Genomic DNA, 26,142 nt, shown 5'->3' with positions numbered 1-26,142 from the left:
CTTCGCATAAAGACGTCTTTGGAGCTCCTCTCAAGAGCCTCTCTGCCCTGCGGCGTGCTGCGTTTCTCTCGCGCTCGTTTTCCGGGAGGACGGGTTGTGGCGCTTTGGGCACATTTCTTGATGACCCCTGAAAGGACCAGGCCCACCCTCACGGGGGCCTTGGGCACAGGCCGGAAGTCCTGAGCGTCACGGCCTGGCGGGCCGGTGTCTGCGCGCAGCGTGCGCGGCCGCGTGGGCCATGGGGCGGCGGGCGCGGGGTCGGCGGCTCCAGCAGCAGCAGCAGCGGCCGGAGGGCGTGGAGGACGGCGCCGAGGGCGGCGGGAAGCGCAGCGAGGCGGTAGGAGCCGGGCGCGGCGGCCGGGCGCCGCCCGGGACCCCCGGGCCCGCGGGCGTCGGCGAAGGAAGGCTCCTTGCGCCCTGCTTAGACTCCCGTTTGCTCCCCAGGGCTGGGAAGGCGGGTACCCCGAGATCGTCAAGGAGAACAAGCTGTTCGAGCACTACTACCAGGAGCTCAAGATCGTGCCCGAGGGCGAGTGGGACCAGTTCATGGGCGCACTCCGGGAACCCCTCCCGGCCACTTTGAGAATTACTGGCTACAAGAGGTAGGGCTGCCGGCAGGTCCAGGCCCAGGGGTTCCTCCGGGGAATGTTGGAGCGCCGGAGAGCTGCCTCTTTCCGGCCGTTTGCATTCAAGAAATATTGACCAGGGGCTCAAGGGTCAGTGAAATAGGTATATGTATGTCAAGGAGGCATTGCATTTGGTGGCCAGAGGGAAAGGTGAAAAAGGAGCCCGAGAAAGGTTTGGTGAGGAATTGGTGAGCTGAGGATCCTGCCTTTGCAACAAGAGAATATGTGACATCGAATTTGCCTGATATAGCTAGGTGTTTATTTCCAATCACTGTAGTTAAGAGCTTTCTAAGATGAGATGCAAGTAAAAATGAGCCGCAAGTAATAAATGCAAGGAAGGCATTTAGTGATTCATAAATATTGTTCATAAATTTTTAAGGAATGTGGTGCAAAGGCAGTGGCTGAGGAACATCTTCTCTCCATGCAGTTGGTTTCAGTTTTAAAACACATGAAGTATTAAAGACTGCAATGTATGAAGCTTGCTTGTTTTTTAATAGCCATGCAAAAGAAATTCTCCATTGCTTGAAGAACAAGTATTTCAAGGAATTGGAAGACCTGGAGGTGGATGGTCAGAAAGTTGAAGTTCCACAGCCACTAAGTTGGTAAGTACCACAAGGTTTAGTCATGTTGGGTAATTCTTTGAGATTTTAATTTTTGTCCCCTGAATGTATCTCTTGCCAGTGCATTTGCTGTTATCATGAAAAGTGACTTTGTGGACATCCTGGTGCTCTTTGAGCGCTTCTCACCACAGAACATTGGTATGCACGTGTTCACAAATGACTTGCGGTTTTGTGTTTCAGTCACTAACTTCACTTCCTTTGTTTTAGTAGGTCCAGTATCTTTTCTTCCTTGATGTTACCACTCTTGTTTCCATTTACAGCCTTTGTTTTCTCACCTCAGAATTATTGCAAAGTGGCTACACCACATTCATTCAGAAAAAAGACAGACTCAGTCTGACAAAGGGTTATCATGGCCTGTGGTGGATCATGTCCCACCCCAGCCCAGACTTCACCTGCAGAGCTGGTCTGCAGCACTTTTTCTCCCAGTGCCCATGCAGTGCCTTCTTTACTTCCGGGGCGGGGGGGAGGGGGGGTGTCTAGGTTACCTGTTCTGGTTTCAGTTGTGTGAAGGGGATCCCCTGTTTCCACAGCACAGCCTGTCTTGTGGAATATCTGGGATATTTGAACAATGTGGAGATGCCCAGCCCTGGGTTAACTTACAAAAGTTGTCAAAGCAGATAGTGATTGTTCTGTATTTAAGGTTGAGTTTCAGATATTGAGAATTCCCACCAAGAAAACCACAAACATTTTAAGTAATTGCTGCATGAGAATGAATTTAACAAGTGTTTTCTGGCAACTTTTGAGACTTTTGAGTATTGAAATGGGGTGGTGGTGGTGGTGGTGTTTGGTATTGGGGATTGAACCCAGAAGAGGCACTTTGCCATTGAGCCACATCCCATGCCCTCTAATTTTTTTTATTTTGAGTCTCAGGTTCTCACTAAGTTGCTTAGGTCCCTTGCTAAATTGTTGAGGCTGGCCTCAAACTTTAGATCCTCCTCCTGAGTTATTGGGATTACTGGCATGTACCACTGTGCCTGGCTTTAGTAATCATATTAGTCATGGAGCGTAGCTTTGCTTGCTTTTCTTTCTCTAGCCATTTGGATTTTCAGTGTTGGTACCACAGGTATGCATAGCACATACATTTTGAATGAATGTGGAATGGTCAAGAGTATAGTGCAGGTAGATGACTCATTTTGGACTCCTGTTGATGGTCACTAATGTCAGTGGAAAAGAAAGATGTTTTTCAGCTGCCATGGTTATGGTTATTTGCTTAGTAAGGTGGCCTTCATGGTATCCAGTTTTTCTCCTCTTGAAGATTTCTCTTCCCTTGATTTGAAAATGTGATTGATGGTAATGACTCTTATGCATTTCTTCAAATGGAGACTGGCATTTTTAGTTGTGCATGGATTTGCCACTTCATAGAATCACCTGAAAACATTTGTTCCTTAAGCCTATGTCTAGGAGTGCAGGGATGGGGTACAGGAGGTTTTGAAGATAACAGCATTTTTGTCTTATCTTGGCAGTTAGGGTGGTTAAGCTTGCCTCCATAGGGACAGGTGTGCTCTTGGGGCCAATCATTGTGGTCATTCTGCTGCAGGTTCCAACAAACTGAGAAATCATGGGTTGTAAATAAGTTTTCCTGTTTTTTATTGTTCTCTGCAAGCCACAGTCAAACTTGTTTTTTTCAGCTCTTTTGACATTCAACAGCCCCTTTCTCATTTTGTTGAACATCATATATAGGAAAAGGCAGTTCCGATGCCTCCGAGAAAGGCACTGCGCTTTTCTGTAGTTGAGTGAGAGTCATTCTGTGTCCCAAACAGTGTTTTGAATTTTAAGGCCTAAGTTTGTTTCTCTAAACTTATCAGTTTCAAATTAGTCACATGTATTTGTTTGCCAGACGTTTCATTTTCATTTTTTTGGTTGCCGCTCTGACTGCAGTTTGATGTACAGAACTATTGTGACCCTGCATTGTTAAATTGAGCACATTATTATTACACCTCAGACTTAGAGCCACAGTGAGATTTATTGCCGCATGACATGTTATGCATGGCTTGACATTAGATTGAGTGTGGTACTTACTGTGTCACCTCAGCATACTCATTTGTGTAGTTGTAGATTAGGGGCTAGGTGCAGGTCAAATTTAAAAAGCATACCTTTTCTTATCAGTGATGTCATTATTTATAGAAAGTACAGATATATTCACAGAATTGGCAGGAGATGCTTTATTCTTAGATGGGTGTGATTTACAGTGAACCTAGGAATTTAAATTAATGCCTTGTTACGGGGGTTGGTGAAAAAAATGGTTTTTGGTATATTAAACATTTTAGCACATAATTATTTTGTTTTCTAAATAATAAAAATCAATTCACAATAGCTAGGCTATGGAACCAATCTAGGTGTTCCTCAATAGATGAATGGATAACTAAAATGTGGTATATATACTTAATGGAATATTACTTAGCTATAAAGAAGAGTGAAATTATGGTATTTACCAGTAAATGGTTGGAGTTGGAAAATATCATGCTAAGCGAAATAAGCCAGTCCCACAAAACCAAAGGCCAAATGTTTTCTCTAATATGCGGATGCTAATTTACAATAATGTGGGGGATACTAGAGAAGAATAGCATTACCTTAGATTAGATGGAGGGAAATGAGGGGAGGGGAGGGAATGTGGGGGTAGGAATGATAGCAGAATGAAGCATTATGTTATTACTTTATGTATATATGTAACTTCATGACCAATATGATTCTACAACATGTACACTCAGAAAAGTGAGAAATTATATCCCATCTATGTACGATACGTCAAAGTACATAAATGCCTTCTACTGTCATGTATAACTAACTAAAACAAATTTTTAAAAAATTAAAAAGAAAATTATATTTTTAAAAAGACCTAATCAGGGCTGGGGATATAGCTCAGAGGTAGAGAATTTACCTAGCATAGACAAAGCCCTGTATTTAATTCTCCATACTGCCAAAAAAAAAAAAAAAAAAAAGCTTGATGTATGTCAAACATTCAGCAGTCTTTCAGACCAGACCTGTTGTGTTGTGTCTTAATTCTGTTGTTACCTGTATTCCTTTAGGAAATTCATCCTCCTTATGCCTTCTTCCCGCTAACCTCCTTACTATCGTTAACTCACAACTATGAGGAGCAGGAGTGGAAAAGGCTCCATGAGTTTGTCTTTGTTATTGTAATTTTATAGTAACATACACATGTTTCTCACACCACCCACAGTACACCACTTTCTTACAGGGCTGTGGTCTCCTTAAATACTCTTCATGCCCAGTGACATTAGTGAGTGTTCCCAAGTGCATTTGAGAGAGCAGGTGGATGTGAATGAGCAAGTAAAACCAACTGGGAGTGTCCTTTGGCCTGTGGTCTGTAGAAGAAAGCGGTTGTCAGGAAAGCACGTCAGTGTGTAGTCCACAGCTGTTTACTTTCTTTTCATTCAGGTATCCTGAAGAACTTGCCTGGCACACAAATTTAAGTCGGAAAATCTTGAGAAAGTCTCCACAGTTGGAAAGGTTTCATCAGTTCCTGGTTAGCGAAACCGAATCTGTAAGTAGGTCTCTCTGGATTGTTGGTTTCCTTAAAGCATTCAATGCAGAAATGTATCATGGTCAGATTTGTATTGTGCTTGTCACTGGGAGCCATAGGTAGATAGTAAGGACACCCATAAGTGTGTGCCCAGCTTTGGTTTCTGATCTTTTCCTAACATGGATTGTTGATTATGAAATTTAGTAAGGATGTGAGTCAAAGGTGTCATTTTGATCTATTGTCTCCTCTTGTGAGTTTGTACAACTTGGACAAAGGTAGTATCAACGTATGAGACCACTGCTTAATCCACTCCCAGCACCTTCTACTTTCCTGTTGTAGACGTAAAATAATAGGTTTTGGGGGGCATATTAGTAGAGTGTAGGGTTTATTTTTTGTACCAGGAATTGAATCCAGGGATGCGTAAACACTCCGCCACATCCCCAGCCCTTTTTATGTTTTTAATTTTGAAACAGGGTCTTGCGAAGTTGCTGAGGCTGGCTTTGAACTAGTGATCCTTTTGCCTCAGCCTCTCAAATTCCTGGGATTACACGTGTGTACCATCACATCTGACAAATGTGTGACAAAAGGATTTTTTTTTTTAAAAAACCTGTTTTTTTGTTAAAAATAAGACTTGATCTCACTGTTAATCGTCTCTATTGTCTCTTTCCACCTTTACCTTTGCCAGAAAGTATAAACACCTGGGTACATCTTTAGTTCTCATGAGATGTTCTTCCCAGTTTTTTTGCTGCTGCACATTTCCTTCAACTCAGTTCACTTAATGACTAATTTTCTTAAGAATCAACTTCCCCCAATAGAATAGTTTTCTCTCATGCAGTAGTTAAATGAGTACCCGTATAGTTTGCATAAACTTTGCTATTTCCTTTTTATTGGTTTGAAATTTCTTAGTTTCACATGTAAAGTCAGGGCCCAGGTTTCCTCTTTTCCAATCTACTTCTTTTTGACCAGATCAGTGTGCGTGCATCACCAGGTTATGTTTCTTTTTCACTATGAGCTTATGGAAATATTGTGCTTTCCAAGTCTCTTCCCTGAAGCCTTAACCAATTGGGATGCCAGTCACTTTGTTCAGTTCTTACTTCTACTTGATTCTTAGCCATTTTCTACTAATGTGACCTTTCTGTACACTGTTAAACTGGACTTACGTTTGCCTGGCTTTTCCTCCCTGAGTATTCCTTCCTGAATATTAACGAAGACTAAGTGCTGCTACATACACCTTCATCAGCTTTTAATCTAGAGGGTAAATCCAGTAAGGATAAGCAAAACTGTTATGAAACAGTTGTACACTGTTCAGGTTTGCACTGAACAGGTGAATAGAGCAGAAGCTTTGTCGGGATCACTGTGTTACATGGGGTAAGTTTTGAACTGCCAGGTTTTGGCAGCTCTGGGAGGTGGAGGAGATGGGAAGTCAGCATGGCAACTGGTAAGGATCCTGTTGAGTGTTCTGATCAGGAGCCAGTGTGATGAGAGCTCTCAAAATAAACATTGGTACTCTCTAGGATACTCAGAGCTGGCTGCAGAACCTCTTCAGGGTGTTTGTGATTCAAGTGACTAAGTGCTGGATATCTGTAGTCCCTATTCTACTTAATGCTTTATTTGAAAACTTGGATAGAAACAGAAGGCAGGCTTATCAGAACTCCAGAGTAACCCAAAAGCTTGGCATCAGTGTGTCTAGTGAGTATATCAAGATTCAGAGAGTCTCCACAGACTCACTGCTGGTCATAAACCCGGAGGTGAAAGCTGCAGGTACAAGCCTAAGAGTAGGCTCTGACTGATGGATTCCTGGGTGTAAGGTGAGTGGTGGCTGCTGGCCTGCAGTCCAGGCACAGAGGCAGGAGTCGTGTGCAACAGGCGCCACCTGCAGCTGGCAGAGCTTCCAGGCTGTTGGTCTGTGGTGGAGGCAGTGCTGATCTACAAGCAGCAGGACTGTATATGAACATGATCCACCTGTCACATGCCCCCTTGAGAAGGTGTGAGGACTGCAGTGAGTAAGGAATTTCGGATATCAGTTGTCCAAAGAAGGAAGAGGAGAGCAGTGACTTTGAAAGGCAGTTGTGAAGAATAGAAAATCGACATGGATGGTTACTGAAAATAGCAGGATCAGAAAATAGAGGTTAGACTTTAGTCAAGAAGGAAGACTTGCCTGACAGAATGTTCTGTCCTGTGTAAAGTCGGTGCTTTCAGTATTGCATAGCAGGTCCACCTTTGAGAGCTGCTCAGCCAACCCCCTTGTGCTTTCTGAAGAAGAGGAGTTGGGCTGTAATAAAATTTAGTATTACACCTGAATTTCTAATATTCATCCTTAATTAGCCATCAGTAGCCACTTATCTACAAGTATAAAAGTCTGTTCTCATTTAATATCCTGTGTAATGGTGTAATTTCTTTTCTGTGTAAAATTGCATGATCTTTTCCTGTTGCATTTGATACAATGCCCAGTGTTGAAACTCTTGCCATTTTTATCATGGTTGCTGATTTTTCTCCCTCAAGGGAAACATCAGCCGACAGGAAGCCGTCAGCATGATCCCACCGCTGCTGCTTAATGTTCAGCCACATCATAAGGTATGTACCTGAACAGATGGGGCCGGTAGCTCATCGCATTGTCATGCCTGTTTGTTTTGTTGAAAATATGTAATCTTATTTTTTGTTCCACTTTGGATAGAGAATGGCATGTATTAGGTTTTTTTAATACTTTTAAGTTCTATTTAATTTGCACAAGTCAGATAACTATTTTCCCCCTTTTAAAAATTTAGTAAGTACTGTAAGACTGAGGAATGCTCGAGAAGTGGAAGCTAGTATCAGAGTAGCGCTAATCCCCCTTTATTTACTATACAGATTATCTTCAGTGATCTTGATTAGTCAAGTCACATTGAAAATCACAGTGAGCTCATATACCAAACATTGTCCATTACTCTTGGTATAAATTAATTCCTTTTATCACCCACACAATCCTGTGAAGGAAGATGCTGTCACTATCTGTTTTCCCAGATGAAGCAAAGAAAGGAGGAAGAAACCAAGTAGCTGGCCCAGGGTTACAGAGACAAGTGATTGGGCTGAGGTTTGAATCTAGGGTGTTCTCTACTGTAGCATTGTGCTGTAATGATTCTTGCTGTTCATCTTTATTAATTGCTTTTGTTGGTTTCTGGTGCCATTCTGTTCCTGTCTGGAATTGGTGGGGGGATGGTTGTCAGGCATTAGCTATTATGGGATTTCTATAAGTAACATAGGACCTGCTGTAGATTCATTCCATTAAAAAAGTGTGTTCTTGAATTAGAAATCGAAATACTAGAATAACGAAATTTGTTTTAAATTAAATATAAAATATTTGATTTTTTTGAAATCAACCATAATTTTCTTGCTTTTCAACAGATCTTAGATATGTGTGCAGCACCTGGATCAAAGACCACGCAGTTGATTGAAATGTTGCATGCTGACATGAGTGTTCCCTTTCCAGGTACTCACTGGGCTTGTTTAGAAGGGGTAGGAGCTACCTTGGTTCATAGCTGAAGAAGAGACCTAGCATTGCCTGCTGGCTGGGCCTTGAAATCTTTCTGACACACAGCTGAGTTTTCTATTAAGCAAAGGTGGAGCTGAGCATTTTTGAACAGTGTCCTCAAGAGTTCGCAGTCCCACACATTCATGATATGGAGGGTCCTTTTTTAGGATTGTATGAGTTTTCTGTAAAAGCAATAGTGTCTTTGGTTAGGCCTATGTGGTTTGAAATTTCAGTGGTACCATTCCCCCGTTGTCTGTTGACTCACATCATGTGAGTGGCTGTGAGGTGTGGTCAGAGCTGCTGCCAGGCTCTCTAGGTACAGATACTCCACTTTTTACTGCCAAGTTGTGTGGCAGTTTTAGACATCACATTTGAAACTGAATGTCAGTGCTCACCTTGCAGGAGTACTATAAGACTGAGGAATGCTAGCGCTAGTACCCCTTTACCAGGGTTCTTTAAAGAAGCACAAGACAGGACACTTTCCATAGAGTTTGTTAAGCCACCTTAGTCTCTGGCTCCGTCCTTTTGAGACAACTGCTCTAGTTTGGTTTACTGCGTATATATGGAGTTTTCTTAAGCCTTCTTATATTGTTCAGAGGTTTTTGTTAAGAAATCTTATTTACTTCACTGATTTTGTTTTCTCCAAATCAGTCATAAAGAGCCTTGGTTGTGCCGGTAGGAGCAGTTTCTCCTCTTTGTATTATTGATGTTTTGCATTTCATATTTTAAACAATGATCCTGATGATAAATGTTATTGAGCATATTTGTCCTTTTGCTGGAGGCATGAAAGGAATCAGATATGACCTGAGGCAGCTTGCAGTAAACTTCCAGGCAGTGTTTCTTAGCTTGGTTGACCAGTTGGGTGCCTCAGAACAGTTTATGCATTCAAATGTTAATACCCTACTCCAGGAGCCCATTCGTCCATCTATCAAAGCCCTGTGCAATATTTTAACACCTGATGGGTGGTTCCTATATTCTCTCCACATCTTCCTTTGTAATTAATAGTTGCTTATCACAGAAAAGACATTGTTGGCATAGTAATTGGTACAAAGTGAATAATTTTTGAACAAATTAATCTTGAGAGTTTGAAATTTCATGGGTCCATAAAATCCATGCAGAACCACTTGGCTTCTTTTTTGGGACCCCCTTAAATGCTGTTAGAAAGTCTTGACCTCAGGTCTTAGGTTGACACATTGCTGCCTCTCACCTGCCAACAATGTGTTTCAGGGAATAATTCAACTTCTGCTGTATCTCACCTGACAACTGCAATTTTATGTTTGCAGAGGGATTTGTGATTGCTAATGATGTGGACAACAAACGCTGCTATCTGCTTGTTCATCAAGCCAAAAGGTTGAGCAGTCCCTGCATCATGGTGGTCAACCATGACGCATCCAGCATACCTAGACTCACCATAGATGTGGATGGAAGGAAAGAGGTTCTCTTCTATGACCGGGTTCTGTGTGATGTCCCTTGTAGGTAGGTATGTTATTAAGAGGGCAGAAAGCCCATATTTAAAAGTCCAAACAAATCCCGAATACTTCTGGTTCTAAGCATTTCATTTAAGGGTTACCCAACCTGTATTTCTCCCAGATGGAAGCAAAGGAATTGCTCTAGGAGTTGAATGAGGTTTCTTGTTCTAGTCTGTAACAATTTTTGGATTAAAAATTGAAGTATAATGAGAAAGTATAATGCTTTTAGAGTGTCCCTAAAACAGACATGGAAAGTTGGTTGTGCTGATAAGAACGCAGATTGTTTTCTAATTGGTAGTAATGCCTGTTGTGTTAATCATCTTGAGTATTCGTACCATTACACTTCAGTCATTGATTAATCTGTGCAGTATCAAGCTCTTAAATATCTTCTTTCCAGCGGAGATGGCACTATGAGGAAAAACATTGATGTTTGGAAGAAGTGGACCACCTTAAACAGCTTGCAGCTGCATGGGTTAGTAAGCTGGTACCTAGTTGCCTTCAGTGACATGTGAAATGATGTGGCTGAGCACCCAGGACTTGAGTATAGAGTTCAGCTTTGGCAAGTGAGATTTGATGCTGCCTCGTGAGAGTTTGCTTATGTGTCAGAAATTGGGCTTATTTAAAACCTTTCAAGGGTAGCTGAAAGCTGTGTGTATTTCAGGTACACATATATTAAAGACCATTTTTATAACATTTTTCCAGAACATTTCAAACATGCGTTTTTCCTTGAATGACATTTTCCATCTTCGTGGTCTTCCCATCTTTTTTCCTCTGTTTTGTTTTTTCATGTTGAATTAGTTTGCTTAAATACCTGTTTTAAACAGCTTAGACTGTACTTTTAACATGAAAAATCACACATTTTTAAACAGAACTGTGGATGATCTAATGAAAATTCACCACAAATGACTTTAATAGGTAGTTTTGTTTCTCTACCAAATACTTATTGGCATTTTGTGTGTGTGTGAAATGGAAGCAAGTATTTGGATAAGAGTTAATGAAAGGACAGTTTCTACATTGAAAAAAAAAACATATTTCTTGAAATGTGGAGGCTTTTTAATAGTGAAATTCACCTGTTATTTTCAATTTCAGTATTAGCTTTGTGCTTTGCTTACTGACATGGTGGGAAAGGTTAATAAAATAGAAAAAACATAAATAAGTGCCCTTTTTTTTTTTTTTTGACCAACACAAATAGCACATGTAAGTTTATACTGATAAACTTAAAAAGTTCTTTATTTCGGGGGGGGGGGTGTTTGCTTTTTGGTTTCTTTTTATTTATTTATTTTTTTTTTGTGATGCTGCAGATGGAACCCAGGGCCTCATGCATGCTAGGCAAGTGCTGTACAATTGAGCTTCGCCCACAGCCCCTTTTTAAAATTATAACTATGTCGTAAAAATCTATAACTGACATAATAAATGTGTGCTTACAATATCTGTACCCTGTGGGTATATTCAGTCTTATGGTGACCTGATGTCAACCTTTAGCTTACAGCTACGGATTGCCACCCGAGGAGCTGAGCAGCTGGCAGAGGGTGGGAGGATGGTGTACTCAACATGCTCGCTGAACCCCATCGAGGACGAAGCAGTCATAGCCTCTCTGTTGGAGAAAAGTGAAGGTACGCAATTGAGGGTTTTTTTTTGTTGTTTTGTTTTTTTTGTTTTTTTTTTTTTTTGCTATGGTTTATGTTCTGTAGATCTCTTCCTGGGCATTTGTTTATATCTGTAACCTATAACCATGACTCCTAAAGTGACGTGTTTCAGTTAAAACACTTCCTTAATGAATTTGTCATATGTCGTGAAATATGGGACTTCAAAACAAGCAGCTTTTCTCATTTTTGTGTAAATCGGAAAATTGTTAAATCCTAACCAAACTGATTTATTTTTTAAAAAATTTTATTGTGGTGACATACACAGAACATAAAGTTTGTCATGTTCACCATCTCTAAGTGCACGTTATTGTGCGGCCATATCCACCATTATCTCTAGAATTCTCCATCTTGCAAAGCCAACTCTGGGCCGGTTAGCAAGGCCCCTCTCTCACCCTAGCAGCCACCATTCTGATTTCTGTCTGTGGCAGTTTTTCTGCTCTGGCTACCTCATAGAAGTAGAGTCATATGTTTGTCTTTCTGTAACTGACTTCTGTACCTAACACAGTACCCAATGCTCATCTGTGTTGTAGTCAGAACTTCATTTCTTTTTAGAGCCAAGTAGTAATTTATATACAGACCACATTTTGTTTACCTGTTTGTCTGCGGGTGGATACTTGGATTTCTTCCACCTTTTGGATGTTGTGAACATGGTATATAAATACCTCTTAGAGACCCTGGCTTCAGTTCTTTTAGGTCTGCAGCTGGATGGTAATATTTTGCCTGAGGACCCCTCCATATTGTTTTCTATAGAATGACATCATTTTGCATTCACTTTCCCCATCATATTTTCTTAATACCAAATAGTACGAAGATTCAAACTTACCATGTTTTCAGAATAGAAAGCTAACAGTTTCCTACACTCCCAGGTATGAAATAAGTGGAACTATAAGTGACAAAGCGTATGTTTCTGAGGCAGCGTCCACTACTTGGCTTTCATTTGGTTGGGTTCATCTCATCTGTGGCTGGTCTGGTTATGCACTTTAGACTAGGATTTAATATGGCGTGTTTATTTTGTTTTTTTTTATATATTGTCCTTGGAAAAAGATTGCCAAACCATGATTTTTTCATAGTCACACCATGTTTGGGGTAGTACTTTGCTTCAGAAGGTATGTGAAAAGGACTGAGGGAATATAATTAGCAGTTTCACTATTATAGAATCAAACTTCTAAGCATTTTGGGTCAGGTGTCAGAAGTCTTAACCTGCTTGGATTTACACCTGCTTTAGCCAGGACTCTTGGGAAAATGAGAGTCTAGGTTGTTTGATAACACAAACTCTCACATGTCCCTTGCCGTGGTCTGGTCCCAGATCTCTGAGAAAGAAAAGGACGGACCGTGTATTCTCTGGTGGCGTGCTTAGCTGCTGTTTGCCCCTTAAACCTGAGGGCTGGTTTCTTTGTGCGAGGGTTCTCGAATGCTTCTTTTGCTGGTGCCTTTGTATAAAAATGACTTTCTCTGGTTTCTTTGTGAACGTTTTCTCAACTTAGAATGGGTGGTCGTGTCCCCATCCTGTGCTGCTTATGTAAAGTTTTTGTAGATTCTTTTAAACTATTTGGTGTTTTCTGCAAAGTCTCTTGTTGCCTGAGTACTTCGGGTCATTACGGTTATTCCTTTTTCTGCTTTAAGCTCATGGCTAAGACCAACAGCCAGGATCCCTGATTACAGGAGAAGAAAGCTCTTGCAGCAGCGAGTCTGCTTCACTCGCAGTGGTGGCATTTCTTTACATGCAGTACTTGTTGTTGCACTCCTGTCCGCATGTCTTATAAGAGCATCCCCTCTCAGGACCAACCTGCCTGCTCCATAGCTGCTGTTTTAGAGGGGCAGGTTCTCACCTGAACACCACATGCTCTGACATCATTCATTTCCAATGCGCCAGCCTTTGCAGGAGCAGCCCAGGTGAGAGAGTGTTCTCTCAAAGTAGAGTTTCAGTTTTGGCTCTTCCCACAGGGCTCTCTCTGCCGCACAGCTTCATTCTTCTGCAAACCCAGGGGTGTGTTCCTTCATCCACATTTAAGAATCATTAGCTCTCCAGGGTCCTGGGGCAGATATTGTGGTGGGGCAGGGAGTTGGCTTCTGCCTCCTTGGAGGACTTTTCAGAGAGCAGTCAGTGCTGTTGGCCCAGTTCATTTTGTTTGGAGAGTTCTTATGGGCGGGGGGGATATGTGTGTGTGTTTGTGTGTGAATTCTTAGAGTAACTTGATTGATTTTTGCAATATTTTCTTCTAATCTTTACTGTGTTGAAGAGTTTGGATTATGTATATTAAATTTTATACTGTGATTTTTTTTTTTTTTTTTTTTTTTACCTGATATGTAGTCCAAGTTTTTCTTTTTGTTAGCAAAGGTCTGAACAGGTTTGTTGCAGCTTGCTGTTGGTCACTTGAGTGTCCTGTTCTATAGGTGTTTCTTATTGGGAAAGTGAGTTTCCCGCATGCTCCTGTCTGATGGTAATTGTTGCGTGTGGTTGTTTTCAGTCCACACTCGGGTGCTTTGCCTTAATCCTCTGCCAGAGGCGCTACACAGAGATAGGGCTTCCTCTAAGAGAGCAGAGGTTCAATCTTGGTGGTCACTGGTGTCTTGACTGGAGGTGTCTGTTCCCCAGCCGACAGTGCTCAAAGCTTTTGCTGGAAGAAGGCAGCCAGTACTATGTAGACTACAAATAGTGGGTCAGTGTTGGCAGCTCCTAACCTTCTTGGCAGCTGGAGGTCACCCTGAGGTCCATCATGGGGCCTCAGGACAGGGTTCAGTTCAGGAAAGCGGTTTTTTAGTGCCTGTGTGATTATTGAGTGTTTTAAACTTTAATGGAAGAATGTTCAGAAATGACGGAAGTCAGTAAGGTACTTACATAACATTTCTCATTGACACACGTCCACCTTGGGAATTCTTTTACTTCATTGGGTTTTTCTCTTCTGTGAAGCTGGAAAATCTACACTGGTGATCTGAGCCTACTAACTGGTTTAAATCGTTTCCCAAAAGGGCCCACATTACAGATTCTTGTAATGTCACTATTATAAACACTTAATGCCAGAGTGTGTGTTCACAGTTGTCCCTTTATTTTTAACATTGGGGTGACCGTGTCCTGACTGGCAATTTTAGAAAATTTACTTTGATCTAAAACTGTTTTAAAAAATTTCCATAGTTCAGTTTTAAGAGTTTCTCTTTGGCTCTGGGGTGTGTTTTAGATATAACAGCATGAAGACCCCAGTCATCTGACTGGTGTGTAGCTATAAGAAGAGGGAATAATGAATTTTAGCTGCTTTGGGTACTGGTTGCTGCTCAGAGAGGTTAGCCTTGCTTTCATATACATAACTTTGTTGAGCTGTATGCATCTGTTTTAAGTGTTCAGTTAAATGAAGCTTACCAAGTTGAGTACCCCTCACCAGTTTTAGATCATCTTTGCTATCACAAAAGGTTCCTTATGCTCATTAACATGCATTCCCTGCTCCACCTCAGCCCATAGCTGCTGCTAATCTACTTTGTCAGTGAATTTTCTTTTCCTGGACATTACCTATAAATGGAGTCATGGCATATGATCTTTTGTGTCTGGCTTCTTTCACTGGGCATAACGTGCCTTGCATTTTTGGTAATTTTTTTCTTTCTGTGAAGGTGCTCTTGAACTCGCTGATGTGTCTGCTGAATTGCCAGGGCTGAAGTGGATGCCAGGCGTTACACAGTGGAAGGTAATCCTGCTACAAGGACCATGTTTGGGTAATGTGAAGAATCCTACATCTTATTATGTGGTTTAGTATCAGTTAATCACTTAATGACAAATGGTATTATCTGTGTTTCTTTCTCTGGCAGTAGAAAAGTTTTCTTGCCTTTATTTATTGTACAGAAACCTTTGTCATCGTCTCCATAAGTACAACTTTGCTTTTATTTGATGGTCTGGAATTCAAGCTTTGTTTCAATGTGAAATAATTTCACTTTACAGTTTTAGGTCAGAAACAGTCAGGCTTGTTTTAAAAATAAAAAGAAACCTGTGTGGAAAATGGTTCTTTTGTGGTGGTGGTTTTGTTTCTGACTTTGCAAACGTCCAGTCTTGCAGAGTTGCTCTTGGCGGGGGGGCATTTCCCTGCACCTGTGGTTTTCTTAGCATTGGTTATGCTTTTAGTCTAGAAAGCTGCCCTCTCTTGCAGGTTATGACCAGGGATGGGCAGTGGTTTGCGGATTGGGCCGATGTTCCCCACAGCAGGCATACTCAGATTCGACCTACCATGTTCCCACCAAAGGAACCAGAGAAGTTAGAGGCGATGCACTTGGAGCGGTGGTAGGTGTGTGGGCTCCAGGGCTTGGAGAAGAGGGGGTGTGCTCTCCTGGAGAGCCGTGAGGTTGGCAGGAGGGTTGGAGGCAAGCCGGTGATGTTGCTGTGAGGCCTGGCTACAGTGTGGCCATCCTCACATAGGAACTTTCCAGCAAGCAAGGTGTTCCTAGTGTCTCTTGGCTGTGGTATGGAGCATTTATAAATAGTGGCATTGATTGAGCTACAGTGTTAAGTTTTCCCTTGGAAATTTCCCGTGCTTTTAAAGATTGCATTTTGGCCATTATGAGGATAGGCTGTGAGTGTTTGCAGTTAAGACATGAATTTTTCTGTTATATCATCTTTATTTTAATACTAAAGAGAACGAATTTTGAATCAATCATAAAACTCGAATTTTCTGTGTTTTTTAGCCTTAGAATATTACCACATCATCAAAATACTGGAGGGTTCTTTGTGGCAGTATTAGTGAAAAAATCTTCCATGCCATGGAATAAACGTCAACCAAAGGTAAGGGCTTTTTTCCAAAAAGCATGATAGGACATTTGTGTCTTTTTGTACATTTAGGACAAAAAGTAACAGGAGTCCAGTGCCAGAAGTGTAGAGGCAAAGGGGAGGTTAGGGGGAGGCAGGGGCATTGGAGTTAAGAGGGTCTGAACCTGTACAAGGAGAATTCATTTCAATTTGGAGTTTTCCAAAAAGCAGATGTTTCTCCCTGGAGATAGATAGTGGAAAAGGCTATTTGGGGGGAACACGTTGCTTCTACATCCTAAAAATAGTTGAAAAGACAAAACATGAAGGCTGCCTTATGGTCCCAAACCTGAAGCCCCTGGGTTCTGCTCTAGCACCCCAGCCCACTGCCTGTCTGTAGCACTTGTTTCACCACAAGGCGTCTCACTGACTGTGAGGAGTTGTGGAGGCTTCATCCCGCCCTGGAGACATGGCCTCGCCTGTTTGTAAGAATCCTCATTGCCTTCTGGTACCCTTAACAAGGAGGCTGGGAGGCAGGTGGGGTTAGAAGGCGACCCCCCTCATCTCCACCCGTGGTGCCATTTGACATGTGCTGTTCCTATCTTTGTTTTACAAGTTATCTCATAAGTCAGCTTTCCATGTATAGAACATGGCCTGGAATCAGGGTAAAAATGAGTGTTTCTTTAAGACCCATGCTTGAAAATTAGGACAGACAATGCTTAGCCTTTGGAGAAACAGGAAGTGTTTTCTCTAGGGGTCCCCATATTCCTGGGCATGTGTTCCAGGGCACCTTTTCTGATTCAGCCTCGTCTGGGATCTTAATGCTGGGGTGTCCCAGCTCCCATTTCCGAGGTAGAGCCCCTGCATGCTTAGAGCTGTGCTTCTAATAGAAATGCACCAGCCACATGTGTAATCTATTTTCTAATAGCCATATTTTAAAAAGTCAAAGTTAATTTTACTAATGTATTTTATTTGTCCCAGTATATTTAAAATGTTAATTTTGAGTAACCAGTATAGGAAATTATTATTGAGAAAACTTTTCATTCTTCCATACTATGTTCTAACAATAACACATATTTTGTTATTTGCTTGTTTGTTGATAGGATTAAACCCAGGACTCATGCTAAGCACATGCTCTACCACTGAGTTACATGCCAGCCCTGGTAGCATGTTTTAGGTATAACGATTCATGTGACTTGCACTAGTATATTTTACCTGGTCAGTATATTCTCAACTGGCTAGTGGCTTTCAGACTTCTCAGCTGAGGCTCGGAGCCTGCTTGCATTAAGGGCTGCCTTCATGTCTTTGTCACGTACTTGGGTTTTGACTTTGACTTTATTTAGCCTGACATGATTACTGTCTTGCTTTTTAGAACATCTCAGTGTTACTGGCTCAGGTAAATGTTAACACTGCTCTTCAATTTCTGCCGTTTCATCTGTTCCTTACTCAATTCAGCAGTAGTTTTGCTAGCAAGCATAGTGTGTGCTGTCTGGTGATGAGGTGGGGTCTTAGAATCTAGTTAGAGTCACCTCCTGGAATTCATACCAGCTATCTGTATTTCTAGGGCAGTGGAAGGTTGTGGAACAGAGGAAGCACTGTGGAGAATAGGCCATCTGAAATGGGCCAAGAGACAGAAGGCACTTTTCAAGATTTGGACAGACAGCTCTGTCCAGGGCATGGGGTTGGTTTCATGCTTTTCATGCTGAAATGGAAGGTGCTCTGAGAGGCAGTGCTAAGCTGTTTTAAAAGCTTGGACTGAGGCCTGAGTCGAGTCTTGGCTCCTCTGCTTAATAGCTTTGTGACCCTGGGGAAATAAAACTCGTCTGCCTAAAAGTATCCTAATTTGTAAACTTACTTCACAAGGATCAAAAGGATACATATTTTTTAAATCTTTTTTTTTTTTTTTTTTTTCCCTGAGTGCTGAGGATTGAACCAGGGCCCTGTGCCTGCTAGGCAAGTACTCTCCCATTGAGCTGTGCCCAAGCCCTAGAAGAGTTTAGTATAAGTGAAACGTTTTGTTGATACTCAACCAAATTTAAATTATACTATTGCCCTAAATCGGCAATGTGCTTCTTATCAGGTGTCTCCTGGACCCTAAGGTGTGTGCTCTACCTAATTCCAGATGCCCTGGAAACTCGTCTCCTCTCTCTCTTGCTTCCCTTCTTTATGTGCTTATCTTTTTGCGCCTGCCTAGTAGTTCAGGAATTGTGTTTGACTCATTCTGTACTTCACTGTGCCTTGCATGAGCTGATGCACAGGAAGCATTTATAATTTGAGAAGGAACTGGTACTTCAGGCCTGGTGGGCCCTACCAAGGATCAGGAAGTGTTTGCTCCTTAGGAGACCAGCTTAAACCCTGAGGGCATATTGCCTCTGAACTCCATTTATAACAGCAGACAGGTCAAAAGCTCTACTTTAGAAAAACTTTTTTTTTTTTTTAACAGTGCTATGGAAAATTACAGCAGATTGATTTTGTGAACTTGACAACTTTTATTTTCTTGAAACAGTGAAAAGTTTACATATCTTTATATAAAACAAATTTATTCCCTACATTAGGTACAGGGTAAATCTGTAGAGAACAGAGAAGCCACACAGTTGAGCACTGCAACTCCCACAGAGGGGAAACCTGTGGATGCCTTAGAGCCAGAAAGTCAGCTGGTCACTGGAACTGGTGACTCAGAAATAACAACACCTGAGAATTTAGAGAATAATGAAAATAAGAAAGATGGTGTGTGTGGGTGAGTTATTCTGTGATCCTGATCATCTGGTGCCTTTACGGTCTTCTAAGGAGTTGTTGGGCCCAGGGCCTTTCCTGTGGGGACTTTGTACAGGTGGGGTGTGAGAACATTGCACACACAGGCCTTAGTTTAGTGGGCATGCACCATGATTGCTGGGATCCATTGGGCACTAGAAGCCTTCCACTTCTGCCTCTGCCTTCAGCCTTCAGCTAAGGAACCCCTGTGCTTTTGGTTACTGTGCGGGGTACCCATTCATTTATCTCATCCTTATTTTCTTTTTAGTCCTCCTCCGTCAAAGAAAATGAAGTTATTTGGATTTAAAGAGGATCCATTTGTGTTCATTCCTGAAGATGACCCATTGTTTCCACCTATTGAGTAAGGATTAATTCAGCCTGTTTAATTCTTCTTTTGCTTCATGTGGTAAATGCACCCCTGCTCACGTGTGCACTCAGCACAGCAGCATTCACTAGATGGTCACTCCACTGCCTTTTGGAAAACTGGTCCTTTGCATTTCTGTAAAAATCCCTTGAGGCTCCTGTGTAGTGCAGGTGTCTCATGTCCCTGTCACTGGAGTAGCACTTGAAGGAGAGAAGCTGCCCTTGTTAATTTAGGACCCTGACCTTGTACCTCAAGTACTGTCTGGCAGTTCTAGGTGAAGGTAGATAAGTTTAGCAGTAGAAGTCCGGAGCAGAGCTTGGGTGCTCTTAACCCACTCTGCAGTTGTGGAAGCTGAACGCTGTTGGGGAGAGTAAGGTGTAACAATTTTATTTTGTTAAAGGAAATTTTATGCTTTGGATCCGTCATTCCCAAGAATGAATTTGCTAACTCGAACAACAGAAGGGAAGAAAAGGCAACTCTACATGGTCTCTAAGGAGCTGAGGAATGTGCTGCTGAACAACAGCGAAAGGATGAAGGTAAAACCGTGCAGGCTTGTGACTGTGATTCAGGGTGTGCAAGATCTTGGCACTTGCTCTGCCCGTGTGCAGAGTGGCTGAGGCCCCTGCGCTTGGCCTGTGGTTTCTGAGCTGGTGGCAGGCACAAGTCTGGATCCCTACTGTATCCTCCTGGAGCTGGTCCTCTGGGTGGGAGGGTGAGGGCATGGAGGCTCTGGCTGTGCTCAGGCGGGCCCTTGTACTTTGTCCTGTTGTACTTTTTCCTTATATTGGCCATTTGTAGACCTTTTGTTATTTCCTTTCCTGCTTTTGAGTCTCACAGGTCACACATTTTTTATAGCATTGTTAAGACCTGATCTGCCTTGTGCACGCTCCTCTCCAGGTGGTTCTGCTAGGTTGTCAAAGACTACATGCTGTGACAGTTCCTTGCTTTAAATGGCCATCAGGATGCATGCTGACCTATTCTTGCGTTTCCAAAATGTCCAGTTTTTATCTCTAATTATTTGTCATGAGCCAATGACACAGGCCATTTGCAGCTGTTGGTGGGTTCTTGAAAACCCATTGTGGCGAGGCCCATTCCTTCCCTGGAGCTGCTCATATACAGTTCACCACCTCATAGTAGAAGGGAATGTTTTGATGATCCTGATTTTTGTTTGTGTGTTTCATGAATATATATTTTTTCTTACAGGTTATTAACACAGGGATAAAGGTCTGGTGTCGAAATAACAGTGGTGAAGAATTTGATTGTGCCTTCCGGTTGGCACAGGAGGTAATTCTAGGCAAAGCATTTGGGAATGAGGTTGGGCTCTGGCCAGGTAACAGGGTCTGAATGACTTGCACTTACCACCTGTTGTTGGACCTTGGCGGTTGTCAAGCTCCTCTAGGGCTTGGGCTTCCTCCTGTGGGGCACGCCACACACAGGTCTGTGAGCAGGTGATGATGTCATGGATTGCATCATGGTGATCTTTCTTCCCACAGGGAATATATACATTGTATCCATTTATTAATTCAAGAATTATTACGATATCAATGGAAGATGTGAAGACATTGTTGACCCAAGAAAATCCATTTTTTAGAAAACTCAGCAATGAGACATACAGTCAAGCCAAGGACCTGAGTAAGTGATTTGGATGACATAGAGGCACAACTTGGGTTGTCTCTATGAGAATGAAAAAATATATATATACAGGTGTTTCTTCTTTTTTGGCATATTTCTCAACCACTATTTCAGGGTGCGCCTCCATTTCTGCTTTATATCCTCAGATTTATCCAGTTACGGATAAACACAAAACCTTTTCACTTGTCATATGTGAAGATTACGAGTTCAAAGCCAGCCTTAGAAACTTAGCAAGGCCCTAAGCAACTTAGCAAGACCCTGTCTCTAAGTAAAACATTTAAAAAAGACTGGGAATATGACTCAGTGGTTAAATACCTCTGGGTTCAATCCCTGGTATCAAAACAAAACAAAAGTTTTGACTTAGCAGTTAAGAGTTCTAGGTAATTTGGAGCTTGCTTAAAGGATGTAGGAGGATGTGTGTGGTTTCTGTGCAGACTATGAGCCATTTTGTATGGAGGCCTTAGTGTCCTGGCATTCTGGTCTCTGCTGGGGTCCTAGAACCCATCATCAGCATAGACTAGGGGACTGTGCATCACAGTACTCTCTACTGACTCTGTCAGTTTCCGGAGGGCTTTGGAGAAATCTGGCATCTCCAGATGTTAAAGATCAAAGTCATCTTTAGGAGTGCTGTTCTGTTTACCTATCCCTCGTACAGCCCAGAACCCACAGGAGTCTGTGGGCATTGGGGGCTGGCCTCATGAGCAAGCCCTCGGGGCAGCTTGCTGAGCTCAGGAGTCCTGGGCCATGCCACCAGCCAGCACTCATCAGCAGGTAGCCAGGGGGACAGGCTCTGGTGCTCGAGTTCACCTGTGTTGTAAGGCACATAGGACCAGCTAATGGGGTATCTGTCACCTGCTATCTTTGCCAACCTTGTTAAAGCAAAATGCTGCCATCTGGCCAGCAGGCCATTGCTCTGCTAACCCACCAGGATAGGTTTTTGGTTACATTTTTCTTTTATATTTCATAAACTTCCACTTCAGGTCCTTCTTTGGGGCATTTTCTCCAAGGCATAAAAATAATTTTGGCAAGGTCTTCTAATTCTGTTTTCCTTTGTTTTCATTGGGCCTCTGTCCCCTTGTCCTTGCTGTGTTCTCAACGCATCTGTATATATTCAGAAGGGCTTCTCCATCCAGATTCCTTTTTTTAAAGATGATAAATATTTTGCTTTAATTAGTCATACATGATAGTAGAATGCATTTTGACATTATACTCTATGGAGTAAAACTTCTCATTCTTCTGGTTGGACATGAATTAGAATTACATTGGCCATGTAATTATACATGCACATAGGATCCCATTTAGATTCTTTTTTTTTTTTTTTTTTTTTTTTTTTTGATTGTTGATAGACCTTTATTTGGTGCTGAGAATCAAATCCATTGCCTCACACATGCCAGGCAAGTGTGCTACCACTGATCCCTAGCCCTATCCACTGTATCTAGATTCGTAGTCAAGAGAGGATTATTTGCTATTTCCTCAAAACAGCATAATGTAGAAGCACAATCAGTTGTGTCCACTGACTCGGGCACTTGGCAAACTTAGGTCTCTTTCTCTTCCAGCAAAAGGAAGTGTCGTGCTGAAGTATGAGCCGGATTCTGCGTAAGTCAGCGCACCCCATTGCTATTGGTTGTGCTGCGTTCTCTCAGGCGGGGGAACCCTTGAGGGGTGGTGGGAACCTCGGGGCCCTTGAAAGCCTTTTAAGAATGTTACACCGAAGGTAAGACTATGAAAACCTCAGAACTGAAATACTGTCTTTGTAGATTACCATGAGGATACTTCTTTGTAGGACAGTCGGCTGGGAGGCAGGTGTGATATGTTCATGTTTGTGGAGAACAAAATACGTAACACTTTCTAGGCATTGGGAATTGATTTGACTTCTGACTTATGTGGAAAACTGGAGTGTTGCACAGTGAGGTCAGGTTGTTGGTTCAGCTGGGGTGTGGTCCCCATCACACTCAGGCGTGGTTCCAAGGCTAGTTAAGACAGGCTGAGCCCTGCTGTTGCTCACTTCTAGGTTGTCCAGTGCTTGTACTCACCCTGGAGCCTCACGGGGATCCCTGGAGGTATAGGTCCCAGTATCGGCAGCAGCTGCCAGATGAGGAAACTGGGGTGAAGAGTTAGGTGGCTTCCTCCTAAGTGGTAGCATTTCAGCCTCACCTCTAACACTGCTTCTTTGTAAAATAGAGGACCACTTCCAAGAGAAGGAATACCGTGGGGCCCAGGGCTGAGTTGATTTGGGGAGTGGCTGTGTAGAGCCATTGTGTAGTTTTCTGTGAGTTCTGAAGGGCAAGGAAAAACCTTTGAAGCCCAGATGTGAGGCAGGAGCAGACTGGAGAGCTGTGTGGGTGGGGCTCAGCCACAAGGAGCGAGGGAGAGAGGATGGATATACAGCCAAGGTCTGAGGTGTTCCCAGGTTTCAGACTGACTGCTGTCTGGTGTGTGCTCTGTAGGGAAAAGGAGGTCTTGGTGTGGGAGTTAAGGAGTAGAAGGAGAGACTGTAGAGTGGGTGAACAACAGATAAGCTGGGTGGCAGAGCAGGTGACTAGGGATTAGATGCCAGGAGCACTGCAGGTGGCCCTGCCTGATACCAGGTGGGTAGAGTATGGGCAGTGAAAGGGCAGGAGCACGTGGAGATCACAGCTGAGCATTTCTTGTCTCCAGGACTGGAAACAGGGTGCACTTAACACTCATTTTGAGGTGCTTGAATGGACATGGAAATGGACTTTAGGGCAGGCTCCTGGGTAGAGGTTTTAGAATTAAGGGGAAAGAAGGCTCCAGGTCTCATGAGCATACAGCTCTCTTCCAAGTCCTGGCACTTGATGAGATAACTTAGGCTTTAGAGGAGCTGGGTTTTTAGGAGAGTAGTCAGTAAAGATGGGAGTAGTCAGGGAGGCAGGAGCAAAGCCACAAGTGAGGACATTGTAGGTGCCAGAGTCACATCGGGGTGTCCCTGCAATTTGCCAAGGTGGTCTGTGATACCTGATGGCACTGGGTGGATGGGTGCCACGGACAGTTGGGGAAGGGGCAGAGGAGTGCAGCGCTGATGTGGGCAGCTAGCAGTCTGCTGTGTAATGGGAAGGGTTTTGTGGGCTCAGGAGAAGATGTAAAAAGGAGGACTGTTAGATGTGCTCGTAGGCAAGCTGGGGAAACAGAGCACGGCCCACCAGCATATTTTGAATGAGGCAGTTTTCTTAAAGTTTGAATCAAGACCCAGAAATGTTTTTTTTTAAAAAAAAAAAAATAGCGGTGACATCTGGCCCTGATTGGAAAACACTGGGGTATTCTAACATGTCGATACACTTTCCACACATAAATACTAGTTTCCACACAGGTAAATGACAGCTTCAGAAAGTATTAGCTTTTGTTTGTTTGTTTGCTTGTTTTGTGGGGGTTGGGGAATTTTTTGCATTTTTCTTGGTTTTTGTCAACTTACTGTCTGTGCTTTATACCAGGAAAAATGGGAAGGGTTTGATGTGGTTCTTACTCTTTTTAGTGGTTCCCGCCTTCTTGTTTGGGTCCTTCTCCTCACCTATTTTAAAAATTCAGTCAAACCCTCTGCATCCCCTCCTCAGCCTGTGTTTAAACATGGCCTTCGGGAGCCTTCCCCGTGGATGCCTACAACCCTGGCTGGGGGGCGTTGTCTGGGTCAAGGAGGGAGGGGGCAAGGTGCCCAGTGGCAAGAGTGGGGACTGCGAGGTGGGACTAGCAGGCCTGGGGAGGTGGTGACACAACAGACCTGTGCGGTGTGCCGTGGGGCTCAGGTCATGATGTGCTCACCAGAGACCACGTCACGTGAAGCCTGGAGTGGGAAAGAACATGCACCAGGTCCCTGGCTGGGTTCTGCCACTCCTGAGTCACCCAGCCTCTGAGGCCCAAAGCTTGTTCACTGACTCCATGAGGTGGGCAGGAGGGCTCCAGGGGAGAGGCCTCTTCCTCACCTCAGTGTGCTGGCCCAGGGGGAGCGTGTTCGAGGCAGGGGAGGGGTGTAGATCTCCAGCACAGAGCTAGCGTGCAGCCTGCAGAGGTGGGGCCATCCCATTGCCTGCTTAGGTGAGCTGCTTCAGGATGAGGAGGAGGAAGTCATCTCCTGATCCTTCTTCAAGAAGACCTGCCATAGTACCAGACACAGTGTCCTTCCAGCACCTTGAGGGTGTAGTGTGCATGCAAATGTCTCTTTGGATGCAGTTATGAGCACAGCTGATGTAACATGCAGCTGTCTTCTTCTGTAGGAATCCAGATGCCCTGCAGTGCCCCATTGTGCTGTGTGGCTGGCGGGGAAAGGCCTCCATTCGAACTTTCGTGCCCAAGAATGAACGACTCCATTACCTCAGGATGATGGGGCTGGAGGTGTCTGGAGAAAAGAAGAAAGAGGGGGTTGCTCTCACCGAAGACAGCACAGCCACCACTGAACTGCCGGAGGATGGGCTGGGTGAGGAATTGAGAGCAGAGGAGGCAGGCCTTCCGGATGCCACCCCGGGCTGTGACCCCACAGCGCCCAATCCACCCCGATGAGGACACCCCACAGCGCCCGATCCACCGTGATGAGCTATTAATGATGATGCATATATCATCAAGGGCCGGTCTCCATTGGCCCTTGGTGACAAACTAAATTAAGAATGTCTTGAGCTGTAAAGTATATATTTTTTAAAACTGAAAACTGATGGGAAGATCGATGGAGCAGTCTGGGAGGATTGGTACTGCTTCTGGGTGGAGTCGTGAGAAAGTGTCTTAGGTCCCCTCCTAGTCACTTGTCTGTCATGGTGACAGGCTTTCACCTTTAAGCCATCCTCCTCTCAAGAAAGTTGCCCCTGTAGGATGTAGACCTATATTGGTCTTAAGGTCCAGTCTCTTAAGTTATTTATAGGAAGAATTTATATCTCCTTATAAAGTCTTGGGGACGTCCCTTGGCTTCCTAGCAGTGTTGAGTTGCACATGAGCAGTGTGGAGAGGATGTGCAGTGGGGTTGTTATCTGGACCTCAGATGACTTCTGTGCCTTTTTAATAAAAGGTGGAATATAACTTTACAGAGTAAGTACTCTGTTGTGAACTGGGATACTAATTACGGGGCCTTTACGTGCTTTTATTCAGTTTTTATTTCTAAATGGGGTTGGGGTCTTTTTTTATTTTAAATGAGGTTGGGAACCCTTGAGATGTTTAAATAAAGAGCTATTAATGATGATGCATATATGCGGGTAACTCAATTTTTGCCCTTCTGAGGCAGAAAAACTTATTTTTGGCTAATGGAAATGTCGAACTCAAAACCCTCTTGTCTTGCCCGATGAAAGAAATGTTCAGGTGCAGACTGTTGTGAAGTTGTCAATGTCTTCT

General features: G+C 43.2%; 1 protein-coding gene across 1 annotated transcript; it reads left to right on the top strand.

Annotated features, from left to right (window-relative positions):
- Position 1: 1 nt before the first annotated feature.
- Positions 2-26,001, top strand: Nsun2 (NOP2/Sun RNA methyltransferase 2). The gene is made up of 19 exons (XM_026397065.2): positions 2-337; positions 445-602; positions 1,124-1,228; positions 4,643-4,748; positions 7,230-7,301; positions 8,109-8,193; positions 9,519-9,711; positions 10,102-10,176; positions 11,187-11,317; positions 14,951-15,024; positions 15,481-15,611; positions 16,013-16,109; positions 18,626-18,807; positions 19,090-19,182; positions 19,586-19,721; positions 20,389-20,469; positions 20,679-20,817; positions 22,374-22,413; positions 25,044-26,001. Exons 1-19 carry the CDS (start codon positions 239-241, stop codon positions 25,324-25,326), a joined length of 2,280 nt encoding a protein of 759 aa, XP_026252850.2. The 5' UTR covers positions 2-238; the 3' UTR covers positions 25,327-26,001.
- The last annotated feature ends 141 nt before the right edge of the window (positions 26,002-26,142 follow it).

This window comes from Urocitellus parryii, chromosome 1, assembly GCF_045843805.1.
Source record: "Urocitellus parryii isolate mUroPar1 chromosome 1, mUroPar1.hap1, whole genome shotgun sequence".
NCBI classification, from domain to species: domain Eukaryota; kingdom Metazoa; phylum Chordata; class Mammalia; order Rodentia; family Sciuridae; genus Urocitellus; species Urocitellus parryii.
This window is presented reverse-complemented; position numbering and strand designations above follow the sequence as displayed.